We start from the raw sequence: 18,235 nt of genomic DNA, 5'->3' as shown, positions 1-18,235 counted from the left end.
AGTCCAAATTATTTAAAAAATTTATCAATTAAAAATGTATTTGGGCAACTTTTAATTAATTGATAGATAATCTCTAAAAAAAATAATTGAAAAATTATATCACTTGTGACTACATAAAAATCAAATTAATATATAAAAGATAATTTTGACCAATAAAAAAAAATCATCTTATCCTAATTTTAGTCTTACACATAATTAATATGATAAATAGTAAAATAATATTCTATCTTGTTTTTAATCTTTGCACACACAAAACATAACATAAGATGATATAATTTAATTTAATCTTATCTATAATCTTATATTATCTTATATTATCATAATTTTATATGTCAAACACAATCTCATCACCGCAACTAGCAAAATAATCCAAAGTAATAATAGTCAAAGACAGATGTCATTCAAAATTTCAGGAGGGATTTTACATATGTCAAACGGGGGAATGCAGCTCAAGTTAATTCTTACTCCAAAACAATTAATTGGACATAAGAATCAGTTTGTGATGAACTTGAGAGGTTGCAACAACGAGAAGGCGGCATTCGCAATCATCGGCCCTCTTCCAATGTGGTCATAATCTCTGGATCCCATTGCTGTTTACTGGAAGAAGAAGCTGAGCTGAAAAGAGACCTTCTCACAACATATGCAGGCTGTTTCGGAATTGGAAGACTTAGAGTTTCACTCCCAAGCATGACAAGCACATTTGAGATGGTGGGACGGTCACTCGGGTCTTCTTGTACACATAAGAGTCCAACATTAACACACCTCAGAAATTCATCTGTATTGCATGTTTGACGCAATGCCTGCTCTATTAAGTCCAAAGCCCTGCCATCTTCCCACAATCTCCATGCCTGGCACAGTTCCAAACTATAAATACATATTGGAACCAAATAAGGAGAGAATAGTTATCTCTAAATATTAATGATTAAAGACACTTACATAACCTAAGAGGCTTAAGGGTTGTTCGGCCTGATAAAATCCAGTGTTCCTTTTCCCGCTGACAGTCTCAAGTAGTACCACACCAAAACTGAAAACATCTGATTTGATTGAGAAAAATCCATCGAGTGCATATTCCGGAGACATGTAGCCACTGTATAACAATGTTTATTTTAACAATTAGTTGATTTGATCAGTGATGGTAGATTAAAATGTTTTATTATTTGGTTCAAACAACTAGGACTTTCAAAAAACTTACTATGTACCAACTACTCTATCTGTGCTCGCCTCTATTTGTTTTCCTTCAAAAATTTTTGCTAAGCCAAAATCAGATATTTTTGGGTTCATCTCCTCGTCTAGTAGAATATTGCTTGCTTTCAAATCTCTGTGAACAATCCTCAGCCTAGAATCTTGGTGGAGATAAAGCATCCCTCGAGCAATTCCCAAAATAATGTCAAAGCGTTTTTCCCAGTTCAATAACACACATCGCGTTCGATCTTGCAAGATTATCATGTCATTTGTAATCATAATGAGCAACTTAAGTTTTTTCATATAATTATTGCTAAAGACAAACTCCAAAATTTTAAAAATTCGGGCTAAAGGCTTACCAAATATGAAGGTATCCAAACTTTTGTGGGGCATATATTCGTAGATTAACATTTTCTCATATCCTTTAACACAATAGCCCAAAAGTCTAACAAGATTACGGTGTTGAAGCTTGGCAATCAAAACAACTTCATTCTTGAATTCCTCTAAGCCTTGGCCTGAACCTCTTGAAAGCCTCTTTATAGCAATTTCTTGTCCTCCTCGAAGCTTACCCTGAGTAGTGAGAACAGAATTTCAGGTAATGCACCCGTCATCAATGTGAAATGATATTACAAAGGACAGAGCAGTTACCTTGTAAACAGGCCCAAAGCCCCCTTGTCCAAGCTTGTTTGCTTCGGCAAAGTTATCTGTGGCAACTAAAATACTTTCCAGATCGAAATTTGGCACATCAATGTCTTTTTTATTATCTTCTCTGAAGTCGCCTGAATTTATAAAATCTAGGACTCGTCTCTCACTGTTGTACAAGCTCAATTCCCAATTTCCTGCGTTGTAAAACCCGAAATTAAACTACTTCAGAATAAAGAATTTGACAAAATAATCTGCTGTTAAGGTATATGAGCATTGACTACCTTGTCTCCTGACCATTCTTCTTCTCCTCTTATGATACAAAGCAAAAGCAGTGCACAAGATAAACAGCATGACTGCAGTGACCCCCAGGAAGATCAGAGATAATGGCTTCTGTTTCTCCAAAGGTCCTTGGCGTTGATTCGAGTAAGATTCTAATACAGTGGAGAACAACATATATGGTAACTACAGTTTATTAGCTTGAAAAGCACCAAGTGATGATCATTATAACTACGATATTCAATTTCATCAACTCTTTCCCTAATCCAAGCCATAATAGTTCCTACTTTCCGATTTGAAACAATTCTTTCAAGGCAAAATTGTAAAGTGGTCCAAAGAAAGATCATACAATCAAATCATCCTTTGTTCAAAACCATAATAAGTGCAGATATTACATATTAGGCCTTATAGGCCCGAGCAGTATAAGCCTACCAACTGTCATGAGATGATTCTACCAGAATTGACTGATTATTTTACCATTAAAGAAAATCTAGATTGTTGAAAGCAAATTATAGCTACATCAGTTCTCACCTGAAGTGCAACTGATTTTTGATGGATCCCATTGAAAGGATGAATTGCAGATGCATCTATTTTTCCCATCGGCTGCTACATTGCAAAATGAGTTTGGCCAATCTTTGCAGTCTTCAGATGAACCGCAGGTTGGCTCTAACGGTAGATTCCACCCAATTTCTACCTCATAAAACCATTTATCTTCACTTAAAGAATCTGTACTAAAACTATTCCTGGTAGGAATGCAAGTACTGCTCACAAAAAATGGTGAAGTCCCAGGAAACTGCAGAAGCTTTTCCAGTGAATCCCTCACCCTGCATTTTTTTGCATCTTCAAGTTGGATGGAAAACCTTTGTCTATCCGGATAAATGCTAGTAACTCGGTAGGTTCGACCACTTGCATTGAAGCTAATCTGACCGGTATCAGTTTGGCAATTGAAACTGAAGTACATGGGATCACCACAACTCGATCCAGTGCTAAGAGGGTAGGGAATGATGTTGATGCCACAAGTCTCACAAGTTCTGTTTCCTGATTTTGCAACAGTGCAATGTCTGAGCGTCAGAACTAATACAGGTACAGTTTACAGATATTGATAAAATTCTCTTCACTCTGTCTCATTGATTATAATCATGAGGTGAAAAAAGAATATGTTAACCTTCCCTTCTCTTTATATCGATTATCAAGATTTTTTTAAGTTGATCAGAGCACTTTGTCCTCTGGCTGCAGAATTACAAGTTACGACTGTTCCAGCTTTTGACAATTAAACATACAGTAAAACAAATTGGTTTTAAGATACTAAATTGGAATCACTGAACAAAACTGTAGCCAGAATTCTCAAAATTTCTTTTGGCAAAGTAATTAGAATGAGTCACCCCTAAAGGAAATGATGCATTATGGGCGGAGTTATAGGCATTCTTGGTGCAAAACTATTTGACAATTAAGCAATCAATCATCAGAAGAGATGGTTGTTGCTACAGCCAAATGTTCATTTTCCATAGAAATTTGAAAGGGATTAAGTACCCTGGTTCAAATAATGTAGCTGCAAAACTACTTAATTAATAAATGAAATACTATTAAAACGCTAAAATATGAGTACCTATTTCAGAAAGCTGCACGCGGAGAAAGAGGTCAAGACCCCTATTTGTATATGACTCCTGAATATTGTTTAGATCCTCCATCCAAATCCCGCAAGTAAGATTACTTGCACGACTCCTCAGGTAGTTTTCAACTTCACCAAATGAATAAGCCTGACAAGCGCAGGTTTCAAGGCACCTTCTCTTGCATTCATCTTTATCATTGACTGCAAACACTGGATTTGGCTTTTGCACTTTCATCATGCTTAATTTCAAGAATGTCTCATCCTTACCGTGTTGGCTGCATACCGGAGAATTTCTTGTGCACCCTTCTGAAAAGTCTCCATTATTCCAATTTTCCGGTGATTGTGGTTTAAACCCAGGTAAACACTTGCAGGGTACCCTGTTTTCCTTATTGCAGCTACCAAACTTACCACAAGCATCAAACACGCTACATCTGTCCCTTGGCTCCAACCATTTCAAATCCGTCTGATTATCCCCTCCAAATAGCCGCAACTTCCCATCGAAACCCATGACTAATCTGGTGTTGCTGTAGTCATAGCTTTTGGTTAGCGTATTATTACAGCCTGACCTATACTTCAAAATGGAACAATATTCCTCTCTTCCCCTTTCACTGTTACTGATATTCAGCAGCATAAGGGAAACAGAAGGACGAATCTCATCATTGGTAATGAAATTTCCAGATAATCCGCTTTTCCAATACGACATTTCGTTATTAGTGATGATATATTGGTTTTCTCTTTCTACATCTTGCCGAAAAACGAAGCGTCCCGGTGAGGGATCATGTTGACTTTTCCATGAAGTCAACCTTAGGGTTTCACTAATCTTCATGCCTGGAAGAAATGTATCAGTCGGATGAAGAAAACTTTGCCAGACCACTCTTGTTGAGCCATTATCTTGACCTTCAATTAAAATCAGGTTTCCAGAATCCAAGAGCTTCAGCGTCATCGTAGAAGGAGCTGAAATGCCTTTCAGAGTGGTCAACATCTTACGACGGCTTCTTCTATCAGAAAGCATGAGGTTGCTATCATTGCCAATTCCAAAAAACCAGGTCGTGGAATTAGACACTGATTCTTCTCTGTTAGCAACCCACACAATTGTCCGTGGTTCCAAGCCGTAATACCAGATGCCAACGTATCGTTCCCCGTGGGAGCTTCCATTAGGAGTGAAAAACCCAAGCGCGAATTTCTCACTCGCAGATATAAGTGGCCCTCCCGAGCTATTAATTGGGTTGTCAAACTTTATGGTGTCTCTTGCAAAGCAGCAGGTAAGGCCGAAGTACAAGAACAAGGCAAACATAGAGAAGCTAGGATAAAACATGTGGAGCTTGAAATGAAGAATGCATGTGCTTAAGGTCCTATAGTTCTAGTGCTGCCCCTCAAGGACGCCATTACATAAGAATACGAGCACATTATATTTTTCATCAGCATGGTAGTTAGAAGCGTATGATTGTACCACGTTGACTAGAACGTACTCTTGTAGTTAAGCAGCTGCCGCATTTAAGCCTTTTCATACCGATCTTCGGGATAAGAAAATTTGGGCATCTAATTTGAGGGAACTGAAACTTTCTGCGAAAAGTGGACTTTTAATTATTAAAGGTGTTTACATTAAAATAAGGTTGAAGGCCAGAAAGACCGGAACTGCCCATGTCCAATTTCTCAACTTCAACTGAGAGGGCCCTTTTGTAAATACATCCATCCAAATGCCAGTAGTTTATTGGTTGGAATTATAAAACCAATTAGAAGGGCAAGATGATGGTGAAGGTCTTCCACTTAAGTGAATTTCACGTTTCTTTGACGGTCTTAATTCTTAAATTTAACATACCATATTATGCTAGGCTGTCTCTTTGTAGTCCCGTCTTTGACAAAGAATATTCCATGTGTCACGCGGCTTTTTGATCTTTCTGCGTAAAAAAGAATGCACCTTTTCTCTCTTGCTACTATTTCTGTTTGACGATAAGACTCATAAATTTGTCGTTAAATTTGTTGGTCAAGAAAATTACGTGTATTATATACTACTATCAATTGTAGTAGTAGTTTTTAGTTTGTACAAGAATTAATAATATCATGGCTTTATATATTTGTCAAAACCCAAAACACATAGCACATGCCGCCCGGTATTGTATTCTTTGATATAGCTTTTTCCATGCAAATTCCACGAATGTCGATATGTCCGACTGGTTTAAGGGGATTGGCACCCTGCTGTCAAAGTTGTTTCGTTTTTGGGAATCAAATCATTGGTAAACACGATTTCTCTGTGTTTTTTTTTTTAATTTTATTTCTGATTCTTTTTTCCCCCTCATTTCCCAAATAGATAGCTCAAATATCATCTATGATATATGGGATTCATGAAACAAGGCGTCACCTGCTACAATCTTCTGAGCTATACATTTAGACAACAAGTGGCCCATTCACCAATCAACATGGCTACTGCGTGCTCTTAGCGAGAGCGGGCCCTCCTTTAGAGATTGGAGCAGACCAAGAGTAGCTTTCTCCTGAGAGGCCCGCCCAATGGCTACCAACGTTGTACTTTGGGAGTTGAGAAAGTATTGGGCTTCAAATATCTGTCTTCTTATTAGCCGCACCAATCCATCATCTGAGCAAGTCCAGCAGAGCAGAATGATTTGCCTATGAAATCAAATCAGAAAGGAAATCCATGTGGGGTGCTGCTGGGATTGGGATCATTCTGATTGCTTTTCACTTCTTAAACTTGGCACTATTTTGTTTAGTGGGTTGGGTCGTAGACCGGAACGAATTTTTATTTGTCTCAAAATTTATCCGATTATATATATAAAATTTAAATTTAAATTTGATTCGATAAATTTTTTTTATTTGAATTTAATTTAATTCGATATTATATAAAATCGTATCCGATTTGATTTGAAATTAATAAAATATTATTTTTAAAATATAAAATATTATTTTTTAATATAAATATAAAATTAAATAAATATATAAATATATATAATTAAATTTTTATATATATATATATATATATCAAATCAGTATCTAAAATTCGATCTCTCAACTCATTGTAAATTTTTTTTATATTATTTGATTCAATTTAATTTGATATTTAATTTTAAAAAAATGATCTTAAAAAATTAAATTATATCAAAATTCATCGGATTAAATTATTTTTTTTAATTTTGTTGGATGTACCTTTCCAAAGAAAAGAATAATACTTTTGTAAGTTCTAAAAGAAAACATCGCGGAATAACAACGTAAAACTTTCTTATCCTACATTTTTTTTCATCGGAAGAAATGAATATTGGTGTAGTAGTATAATTTTTAAAGGAAAAAGAAGTTGGGGCTCAATTCTTAAAGTGTCGATATTAAATTGGGTTCATGCAATTTATTAGTGTCCAAAGATTGTGAATGTACAGGAATATTACCATCACCACCAAAATAAGGAAATCTTATCCCCTCATCAAGAGCGATCAAGATTTAAGAGATAATCTGAAGCTGAAAATAAGGAGAAAAAATCGCCGACATTGCGGGACCCAACCGTACACGTCAAGGATGCTAAATCAAGTGCAAGCCGCGTGGGTAAGGGAAGCGAATCCGAATCTCCACGCCCAACCAATGCCACGTGGCCGACACGTCACCGTCGAACAAATAAAAATATACTACTTTAAAATTAAAAAAAAAAAATCTTCCTTCCCAAAGTAAATGCAACTAACCGAGGAAACAGTGACAATGGCCGAAGCGGGGGGAAGGTTTCATTAATGCTATATATAAAAGCCACAGAAGCTATTGTTTCCTCTACGTTCCAACACCTGGCGGTACGTTTCACCACACCTCTTTTTCTTTCGATCCCTCTTCATACAAAACCCTAGACCTCCCCCCTATTTCTTTCCTATTTCTTTCCAATTTCTTGCCAATTTCTTTATCCGTACAACTTTTACTGAAATGACATCCTTAGCCTTATTTTTAGTTCTTTTATATTCTTTTTAATTAATTAAATTAGATTAAATCTTTATGGGGTGAGTGTTTGGTTGTTTTTTTTTTTTCAAATCCATTGTTCATATGTAACTGAAAAATAGTGAAAGGATATCAAATATCTTATTTTTTATTTTTTTTCAAATTTATGATATCATTTGATTCATAAAATTAAATTTTAATTATAAAATTTATAAATAAAAATATAATTATTATATTTTTTATAGACTATGAATTTTTATTATAAAGTAATGCTATTTGTTTTTAATTTTTTTCTATTTTTGATGTAGTAAATTTTTATTGAATAATTTTAAAATGATATATACTTTTGTTTGATAACTAAATTTATTTATAAATATAATTTTTATATTAAACCAATAAAATGTGAAATATGAAGAAAAACAAAACAGTGATTAGAATAAAAGGGTAGGGCGAAAAAGTATTTTTGTTTATTTAAAACTAGTATAAATTAAAAAAAAATTAATTAATTCTAGTATTTTATAAACGCTATATCATGTTTTGAAAAAAAGAAAGGAAAAAAAAAAGCACTATATCATCCGAGTGGTGGTGCTTGGTCGGTTAATTACGGAGAGGATTCTAAAGGCAATTTTGTAATTTGAAGTAAAAGCAAGGCTGTTCCTATAAGTGACTGCGACTTGCTCGTTTCTTTTCTCTTCTCTCTCAATCGGCCATTCTCTGCATACAGAAGAAAGAGAAAAGTCTGGGGAAAATACGAAAGAAAAAATTCTCCGGGAGAACGAAAGAAGAAGAAACTCGCAGTTAAGCCAAAACATCTCTCACTTTTGGTTGAAAGAGGAAGGGAAATGAAGAGCTGCGAGCTCTGCAAGTTGACTGCAAGAACGTATTGTGAATCAGACCAAGCGAGTTTGTGCTGGGATTGTGACGCTAAAGTTCACGGAGCCAACTTCCTTGTGGCGAGACACGTGAGATGTCTTCTCTGTCATTCGTGCCAGTCTGTCACTCCGTGGAGAGCCGCTGGTTCCAAGCTCGGTCACACGGTCTCCTTCTGTGAGAGGTGCGTCAACTACGGTGATCGAGAAGAGAGCGAAGGAGAAAATGAGGACGACGACGAAGAAGAAGAATATGATGATGACGTGTCAGTTGGTGATGATGTGGAGGACGGAGATAATCAGGTGGTGCCGTGGTCCACAGTAGCAAATAGACCTCCGCCGGCTTCCAGTTCGTCTAGTATCGAAGATTTAACCGGTGGTGAAAGAGAGGTCTCTAGATCAACAAATTCGTTTTCATTGAAAAGGTTGAGAGAAAATGCTTCAGATCTTCGCCCTCAGGTTGATTTTCTCATTTGATCTCTGGTCAATTCTTGCTTTCTCTTTTTTTTTTTTTTTTTCTTAATTTAAATTCTCTTTTTTCCTTCTCCTTTTGATCATTTATCTTTTTCATGAAATTAACGGTTAAGATTTCTTGTCATTGGCGTTTACAGGACGATCTATCTCCTAAACGGAGGTACGATTACCGTACTGTTTTGGCTACTCGGTACAGACCAAAGGAGGAAGCCGTATATGCTGACTCTATGAGGCTTTCGGATGACCAACAGATCAAACCGGAGCGAACGGCTCAGTTTCAGTCCGATGTGAGTGGCGGGGGGAGTACGGAGTCATTGGGGAAAAAACTAAAGCCTGATAAAATCCAGTAAAAAAATACATCCTGAATCTGCTAGTAACTGTAATCCCCTTAGCCGTCCGATTTGAGTTGGTTTGGCCTGATATTTCTGATGATCTAACCTATTCTAACTATAGTCTTTGATTAATCTTTGTGGATTGTTGACCCTTTTATTACTAGTTAATTTGTGCTAATCTAAGGATTTAACTAGTACTAGTTTTATGTCTCCTAAGATTTTGTAATTCTGATTTTTACACGATGTGCTGTGGTCTGTGGATTATCATCTTGGACCAACATTTTTCCAATATTTTTAGAAAATGTATGTAAAATATGAAGATTGGGCGTGGTGGGGGTGGCGAAGCTCCAAGGCAGGCAGCCTTAGCAGTTAGCAGCCTTAAGGATACGTCGACAGAGTGTGAATCTATAAAGCAAGTGGAGGTGCAGAGAAATGGTCTCTGTCCCTTGTATCTTTGAACGACATCCACTAGATGAGGCTATCCACCTTTGAATCAGTCTTATGATGTCAGTTATTGTCAGGCAAATGTCATGGACAGTCTCATGGCACGTATGCCAGTTACCAAAGCGGCAAAGCCTCCTTGTATCCCTTGGGGTGGTGGGATAGGGCTATTGCTCTTCTGGGGGACCTCCCCTCTGCCCTGTGTAAGGTTATGTGGCTACCCTTCTAAAGACAGTTGAAATTGAAATTTCTACAATAGATTGAGCTATCTAGCCTTGTGCGTGTCAAGCATTGCCAACCTAACATCGCAAAAAATCAAACCCGCAACAACCCATCTTCCCAGAACAAGCAAGCAGGCTGTAACACTGGTGCATGTACTTGTCTATTGCCTGACAAGCTCATTTCGTGTGCACACCAGTCACCACGTATTTTATTGTCGAGTGGTTTGAATAGCAACTTGAGCGAGTGCATATTGGGTCATTTATGAGAAACTTCGGTCAAAAAAGAATGGTGGATGCAACCAGACGAGATCCGGTTTATCGGATTGGTTGGTGAAGGGAGTGGCTTGTGAGTTATGGCTTTGTTATTGTTTGTAGGATAATTTTTTTTTTTTACCAATTTATTGCTTTTTCTTGTTGGCATGGGGTATGTTTTAAGTTATTTATTTAATGTAAGGTTGGAAGATATTTTGTATTTGTTTATTGATTTTTAGGCAAATATCTGTCAGCTTCTGGTATGACCTCCACCATCAAGAATTTAACGCAATAAACAAAAGGATTTGTATCTCTCTTTCATGTGCAGATTATTGCCGGCCATCACATCAGGTGGGGGGACGCTTTAATATGCGTAAGGAATGCAATTTTATTGAAACTAGAGACTAACACAATAATTTCAATATAATTAATCATAATCAACCCACATAAAATATATTCAAAAAAATGTGATCCTCAAATAGAAATTGTGGTTGAAGTAGAACCTCTAACCAACCAATTAGATTTAGTAGGACATTTCTAATCACCTTGCTTTAATTTGAAATTGGCGGGTCTAGTACGGCGGGTGTGATTAAAAGATTAAAAGAATCACCGGATGAAAAGAAAAAGATCAAGTGGGCTCTGGTTTTTTGTGGTGGAGATTTGTTGTAAAGGGTGGATTTTTGTGGTGGTGGTTGCGTGCCACTCGAAAATCCTGTCAGCAACCGTCGAGATATTATGGGGGTCTTTGATTGATCTTAGGATTCTACTGCTGACCATGACTTCACCATCTTAGACAATGACTGAAGAATATATTTGAATATTTTTTCTGGCTTGTTTCATGTACAATTCAGTGGTTGATAGGCGTCCGTCTTGTGTCTGTCGTTTCAATTTTAGACCATTCACTTGGTTCAGGTCAGCTGTAAAATTATATTCTAATTGAAGAATGTTCAACTAAGGACACACACAAAAAAAAAAAAAAAAAAAACAATTCGATTTATTTATAACTTTGCCTTAGCAACTTTGATTAAGGGTGGTTTAACAAAATCATCCCATCAACATTAGATTGAAGCAAGTAAACCCGCCAGAATTAATGTCACCTCCTTTTTTTTTTTCTTCATTTTCTTTCTTGCTTTCTTCTGTAATCTTTAGAACATATGTTATTGTTGCAAAAATAGAAAAAACTTCCTTTTTCTAACATTACACTGGAGGACGAAATTCTATCCTTGGATCAACTCTGGCAGTTTCAACCAAATATAGCTCCTTATCCTCTACGGGAAGGGGATGTCTTATTTTATAAGTAAAAGCTTAAAATCAGAAATTTAGGCTTGCTGGCTGGCTTTTTTTTTATGCCTCCTCGTTACTAGCTTTAAAGAATTGTAGACTTAGGCACTAAAATCGACCGTATACCTGCCTTATATTCACTTAAACAAATTGAATGTTTAATGAATAATTTTTAAATAAGTTTAATTTTTAATTTTTTTATATTTGTGTATTAAATTTAATAAAAAAATTATGTTCAAGATTCACTAATTAAATAAACATATTATGAATATAATAATATTTGTTAATATTTGGTTCATTTACACAATTATATCAAGAATGTAAACAAATAAAATGTTTGATAAATAGTAAATGAATAGATTTGATTTTTATTTATTTTTATTTATTTATTAAATTTAAAAAATGATCACAAACAACATTTTCAATAATTAAACAAACAATTTGTGAATATAATAAAATTCATTCTTATCTAGTTTGTTTACAACCCTATTTATAGAGATCAATTATTAATCCCAATGCACCGATTGCTTGATCATTGTGATAACAATGAAATCTTTTCCTGAATTTATGTGTTTATATAGCACTATTGCTGTAAAATATACGCTGTTTTTCATTCCAAATTTGGCAGGTGACTCCACGAAATGAAAAGCAATTTACTATGCTAGGTAGGGACATAATTAAGATTTATGATAAAGTGAGGGCAAATATTTTAAGTTAATTTAAAATTTTTTTCATTGAAATACAAAGTAATTTTAAAAATTATAAATAAATTAGTATAATACTTTTGGTATATGAAAAAATATATTTTTTGCAATATAAATAATATTTACATAATTAATTATATGATTTTTGACGAATATAACCTAAATACTATTTAGACAAATTATCTATCATAATAGACACACACATATATAGATATATTTTAATAAAAATTTATTTATAAATTTCTTAAAAATAAATATAATATGTGAAGGAATGAAATAAAAATTAACATGTCTAATTTTGTTATTTACTTTTAATATGTTTAGTTTTATCATTTACTTTTAATATATAAACATATTTGATTTTTTATTTATTATAATTTGAAGAATAAAAGAATATTCTTTTTTTATATACAATGAAAAGAAGAATGAAGACAATTAGTTAAAGATGATTATTTATTTATTTTTATTACTTCATATTTTATATTTTATATTTTATATTTTTTGTGTTAAAAAGTGGTTAAATCATTTAAGTAGTGCAAGCTCAAAATCTCATTATCAATATAGGATCACTTTGCATCAATTTAAATAAAATTATTATGAAAATTTAAAAGTTTAATAATTTCAAATTCCCTAAAAATAATTTATTTTATTATTACAAACATAATATATATATATATATATTATAATGAAATTGCTTAGCAAGTGTCAGTGTTCCATTGCTAGACAAATAATGAAAAATTTCATGAATAAGCCTTAATTTAGTAGGGGCAAATTCACAGAGATTTTCAATAGGGACAAAACTTTAAAATTTTAAAACTTTTGATATTTTTTATAGTAAACCCAAAATAATTTTATGGACTCAGCACTCAGCTCAGCAGGGGCAATTACCCCCCCTTCTGTCTCTCCGTACACGTTCCTGATGCTAGTAAAGATTAAATGTTATCAATATTAGCGTAATAGTAGTGGGTTTTTTTTTTGTTATTTTTTTTATTCATTTTTTATTATAAAATTTATTTAATAAAAAAATAAAAGAAAAAAAATCAGAAAAAGATAAATAAAGATAATATGTGGATATTTCAATTAATTTTATTTTTCTTACAAAATTATCTAATTAAAAAAATAATATAAAAGACAACAACGAAAAAAAATTATAAAAGGTGTTAAATAGACACTCTCATTGAATTAAAATAATAAATTTTAAAATTAAGATATTAAATAATAATTTTATTAATATAATATATATAATAATATTAAAAAAATATTTTTACATAGACGAAAAATTAGGTTGAGAGAAAACATCCTAAATATGTTTTTGAGTCGAATTTTGTTTTTCTAAAAAAGTACTCAACCTCATCCAAACTTAATTTTGATTTAAAAAAAAAATTATCTTTTATCATATTGAGATAGATTGAAACTTATTAAATATGAATTATTTTGACATTTCTATCATTTGACACATTTTTATTTTAAAATTTATCTAATTGAAAAAATAAAAATGTGAAAGATAAAAAATAAAAAGGTGTCATATGAACATTTTGATTGGTTTTTTTTTTTTTTCAAAGAATTAATTTAACTTAAAAAAATCATAAAAACATTGAAAAAAACATAAATATAAAATGACAAACGAATAAAAACAAAAAAAAATGGTGCTCAGTGGGGCACAATGTGAAATTCCAATTTAACTTAAAATATTAATATATTAAATTAAAATATTAAATAATAACTTAATTAATTAAAAATAAATAAACAATTAAGAGAAATAAATAAACAAAGAAAAGGAAAAAAGAGATCATGAGGCTACCATATGAACATCTAAATTAAGTTTAAAATATTAATATATTAAATTAAATTATAAAGTAATAACTTAATTATAATATATATAAATATAAAATTAAATAGATAATAAAATATAAATAATAATAAAAATAACTTTTTAATCAATAATATCAAATGGACATCAATAAAAAATTATAATATTAAAAAATGTCATCAAATATAAAAAAAAAGAAAAGAAACATATGACTTGACATGTGATATTTCTTAAATATCAAGTGAGTCACAAAAACAAAATTTTAAATCTTTAAAATATTTATTAAATAATATAATATAAAAATAAAAAAGAGAAAAAATAGAATACATGACATACCATTGGTATCAAGTATGTCCAATATAAAAAAAAATTAAATCTCATAAAATTTTTTTTAAAAAAATTATAAAAGACAAAAAAATTGGTTTAAGTTAGCTCCCACTCTTAAAAAATTTAAATGAAAAATGTATTAAATATAAACATTTTAAAAAAGTAATACAAAAATTTTAAAAATTAAAAAATAAAAAATTTGAGTGTAGTATAGCATCCAAATTAAACTCCGTACAATAATAAAATTGATCTAATAGATGAATTTTAAAAAAAATAAATAAATAAACAGAAAAAAAAAACTTGATAGAATGGATCCCACCTAACAAATTAAAGTCTTTAAAAATATATTTATATAATTTTTTTTAAAAAATAAAAAACCTGAAAAAAATTAAAAAAGAAAAAAAAAAAAAGAGGGAAAACAGCTTGTATCTTGTGGCATAATAAGGGGGAGGGAGAGTGCTCGTTTATTAGTAAAATTAAAAGCACATCAGTAAAATTAAAAATATAGATAGATTTGGTAAGTGTGAGACCACATTTGGAGAGAAGTAGCTTTCTTAGAGTGCATCAACACCGTGAAATTTTTCTAGCGACGTAAACTGGCCAAGTTCGGTGAAGATGCCTTCTTGTCCTACCTCATTGTTCAAACCAAACGAGTCTTTGATGCTACTAATCTTAATGCCTTGCCTAGCGCAAATACCTCAATGCTCAGGCTACTTAACAGAGTATTTTTCTTGGGTTTTTCTCTGTTCTAGTACTTGATAAAATTGCTCAGGCTAATTTGTTTGGTGAACTAATGCAAAAAGAAGGAAAAAAAAAAAAACAAACATGAACGTTGTTTACTTTGCATCTCTTATTCGCTGTTTTCTTCAGAGGTATGTGTAAACAGAGTAGCAAGTAGAACCAAAATTATGGTGTCTCTATACCAGTCATCGAGGTTCAGCCCCGACAGCACATGTCCCACAACACAAGGGAGAAGCTTAGGTCAAAATGAAACTGACGGTCCTACACAGGCATTTGAACCACAATTTATCTGGGATCAATTCTAAATGGACACATCGTAAAATTACATCCAAAGGAGTTAAAGAATTTAGAAAGATTGCAGAAGATACTCAAGTCAACCTCCTTTATTGGTGAAATAAACTTCCAAAGATCAAGATCGAAATTATGCAAACATCATTTGATCCACAACAGTTTATGAAAGATTGACTGGTTCACCACACAGTTGCTCCAACTCACTTTCCAAAAGTTTGAATAAATTTGCTTTAGTTCGTCGATAAACCCAAGCTTGAGCATTATGATCCCAATCAAATCTGGATGGACCACTGCATAGAAAACATTACCATTCAAATAGAAAACCATAATTCCTGAAAATGATATCATGAAAACTGACAAAAACTTGGCATCATTTATACTTCAAGAAACATAATGGTAACAACAGGAATTGGGTAAAACACCCACAAGCAGTCTTAATATTAAGAGTTGGTAGTTAAAGATAGTTGTCAGCTAGAGTCTAAACATGAAATCATATGAGTATAAAAACAATAATCTTCTCTATCTAAAGGGTCATTTGTTTTTGTTTCCATTTTCTGTTTTCATTTTCAGTTTTTTTGAAAATTAAAAATAAAAACAAGTTTGGTAGGCTGTTTTTGAAAACTGAAAACAAAGTTTTGAAAATTATTAAAAACAGAAAAATGGTACTTTTAGTTTTTTGAAAACAATGTCACTGTTACCACACAATCACTGTTCACAAAATTATAATTAAACTGCTACAGTAACACTACAATTATTATATTAATAAAATAATATTTTTATTATATAAATATTATATTAATATTATTATATTATTAATAACAAATAGAGCCTAAAATCTTTCACCACTTTCTCTTATATGTTTTTATTTTTCATATTTCTAAAACAAAAACATTACATTCAAAACATATTTTCAAATTCGATAAATTGAAAATAAAACAAAACAAAATTTTCAAAAACATAAAACACACAACAATACCAAACCACCTCTAAGTGGTCTCACTTAACAGTAAAAAGTCAATCTTTATAAAACAGAATTAGATACAGGGTTCACAGCATTTGGAATGTACCTATGTAAGTCCAACAAAAGAAGAAACACCGATGGTTGTAAACATTTTTGTTTCTCTTCGAATAGGTGGAACTAGATTCCCTACCATTCCTACTCTTATTTTTCATTTAGAGAAACAATAGGATGCATTAAGGTTCAAACTTTCTCCTGCTTGTGGAGGCCACTTGGTAGGGAAGAAGAGAAAAAGGAAATGGCAACCGAAGTTGACAAACAAGTTGTTGAATATTGCAAATGCAGAGATCATATGACGATGTCAACATTTAACCAGTGGCTCTTTTAAAGACTAAAGAGCAGCAGAGTTTTGACTTTAAAATGACATGTTAACTTTAAATCAAAATGGCAAGTAGTTGAATATTACTGTCTGTTTTTCTTGAAGAGAGTACACAGTTTTAGCACAAAGGCCTCTAAGGCGTCAAGTATCAAGTATTCAAGTTTTAGTTCTATATCTGACTTTTTACAAATGAACACCCATAAATCATCTGGGAGTATAGGACCCAACTCCATCACTTTTATTCATACAACGACCATTAAAAACACAAGCAGGTCCAAAATCTCGTAATTTTACTTCTATCTTACAAAATAACCACCACCTGAAATCTACATGAAAAGTTTCAACAAATGATAAAATTCTTCCGGCAACTAAATCACCATTTCCTGAATATATTTAAAGTCTCAGACCAACCAAAATAAGCCAAGTGAAAATTACATCCCAACTCTTTGATTCACCTTGTCTTTGATTATTAAAAATTATTCGAGCAAATAGAAATACAACTTCTGTAATATCAACATTTGATCAATTTAATTCCAGTGCACTTAAAAGTTGAAAATTAAACAGTAAACTTTATTTATATACTCATATTTACTTGCATGGTGCAAGCAACTTTAGTAAAAAAGAAAGGAAGCTATCAAGAAATGTGTCAGAGACTAAATAAGAACCATGCACAGTTCAAGGACACACAAAGGTAAACAAAACAAAATGTTCAATTCCAAGAACACAATGCCAAATCTAAGACTCTCACAACCAGATAATGATAAAAATAAAAGGAAAGATCGTACCTTACTGGAGAAGATAACCAAATTTGTCGATTAGGGGTCTGTTTATTCAACACATAGGTGCCCAAAGCCCCAAGTTTTAGTGTCAATACTTCATTCTATCAAATGTAAAAATTGTGTTAACCTCCAAAACAAAGCAACGCAACTTTCAAAACCAGCAAACAAGTTTTAACACTTACACCATAGTCCACATCGAAACCATCGATTTGAACAATATCACCATATTCCTGCCACACGCCCAACACTATATTTAGAAAAAAAAAAAAAAAAGAGCAGTTAAATTAAACGAAAATAGGGTTACTTGCCTCCAATTTTTCTTGAAGGTCATGGATTGTGGAATTAGCTAATCTATGAAATTCATCCTCCTGCAGAACCGAGCTGTTTCCGCATTAATCATTAGAAAAAAGTTCATATTTTAACGATTTATTAATCAGAAGTAAATGGGTGACTAGAAAGATGGGATATTTACCGGTAGTCAATGGTGGCGGGTCCCTGAAAATCCTGGGGGAGGTTGAGAGGGCGAGAGCAGAAGCTTCTAGAAGCGGCGAAGGACCAAGGAGTGTCATTAGGTCTTGAAGCTTGTCGAAGAAGAAGAGAACGTGAGTCACGTGATAAGCGGACAGGTATGGAAGGCGGATGTTTGAGAAATTTAGAGATTCTTCTGAGAAGGGGTAACCTGGAAGCCATAGCCGATCAACTCTGCCAACAGCTAGTCCGTCCAAAAGAGGGTGGCTTTGGTGTAA

At 32.8% G+C, this 18,235-nt stretch overlaps 3 protein-coding genes and 1 long non-coding RNA gene across 4 annotated transcripts; 2 read left to right on the top strand and 2 right to left on the bottom strand.

The window, feature by feature from the left end:
- Positions 1-344: 344 nt before the first annotated feature.
- LOC111283232 (G-type lectin S-receptor-like serine/threonine-protein kinase At4g03230) lies at positions 345-5,214 on the bottom strand. The gene is made up of 8 exons (XM_022871693.2): positions 3,710-5,214; positions 2,635-3,141; positions 2,109-2,258; positions 1,831-2,021; positions 1,542-1,752; positions 1,193-1,430; positions 937-1,087; positions 345-848 (listed from the first exon to the last, which is right to left on the bottom strand). The coding sequence occupies exons 1-8, from the start codon at positions 5,025-5,027 to the stop codon at positions 546-548; spliced, it is 3,069 nt and encodes a 1,022-aa protein (XP_022727428.2). The 5' UTR covers positions 5,028-5,214; the 3' UTR covers positions 345-545.
- Positions 5,215-5,770: 556 nt separating this feature from the next.
- On the top strand, positions 5,771-6,516 carry LOC149518884 (uncharacterized). Its single transcript, XR_016342231.1, has 2 exons — positions 5,771-5,946; positions 6,021-6,516. It is a non-coding gene; the product is annotated as an uncharacterized LOC149518884 (long non-coding RNA).
- A 1,584-nt stretch (positions 6,517-8,100) lies between these two features.
- On the top strand, positions 8,101-10,482 carry LOC111282429 (uncharacterized). The gene is made up of 2 exons (XM_022870499.2): positions 8,101-8,958; positions 9,111-10,482. The coding sequence occupies exons 1-2, from the start codon at positions 8,473-8,475 to the stop codon at positions 9,321-9,323; spliced, it is 699 nt and encodes a 232-aa protein (XP_022726234.2). The 5' UTR covers positions 8,101-8,472; the 3' UTR covers positions 9,324-10,482.
- A 4,693-nt stretch (positions 10,483-15,175) lies between these two features.
- LOC111283144 (frataxin, mitochondrial-like) lies at positions 15,176-18,235 on the bottom strand. The gene is made up of 5 exons (XM_022871570.2): positions 17,962-18,235; positions 17,798-17,870; positions 17,672-17,719; positions 17,496-17,590; positions 15,176-15,663 (listed from the first exon to the last, which is right to left on the bottom strand). The coding sequence occupies exons 1-5, from the start codon at positions 18,177-18,179 to the stop codon at positions 15,534-15,536; spliced, it is 564 nt and encodes a 187-aa protein (XP_022727305.2). The 5' UTR covers positions 18,180-18,235; the 3' UTR covers positions 15,176-15,533.

Source organism: Durio zibethinus, chromosome 5 (assembly GCF_047325235.1).
Source record: "Durio zibethinus cultivar Kanyao isolate XHJ-2024 chromosome 5, ASM4732523v1, whole genome shotgun sequence".
NCBI classification, from domain to species: domain Eukaryota; kingdom Viridiplantae; phylum Streptophyta; class Magnoliopsida; order Malvales; family Malvaceae; genus Durio; species Durio zibethinus.
The sequence above is the reverse complement of the archived record's forward strand: the minus strand, read 5'-3'. Positions and strand labels throughout refer to the sequence as shown.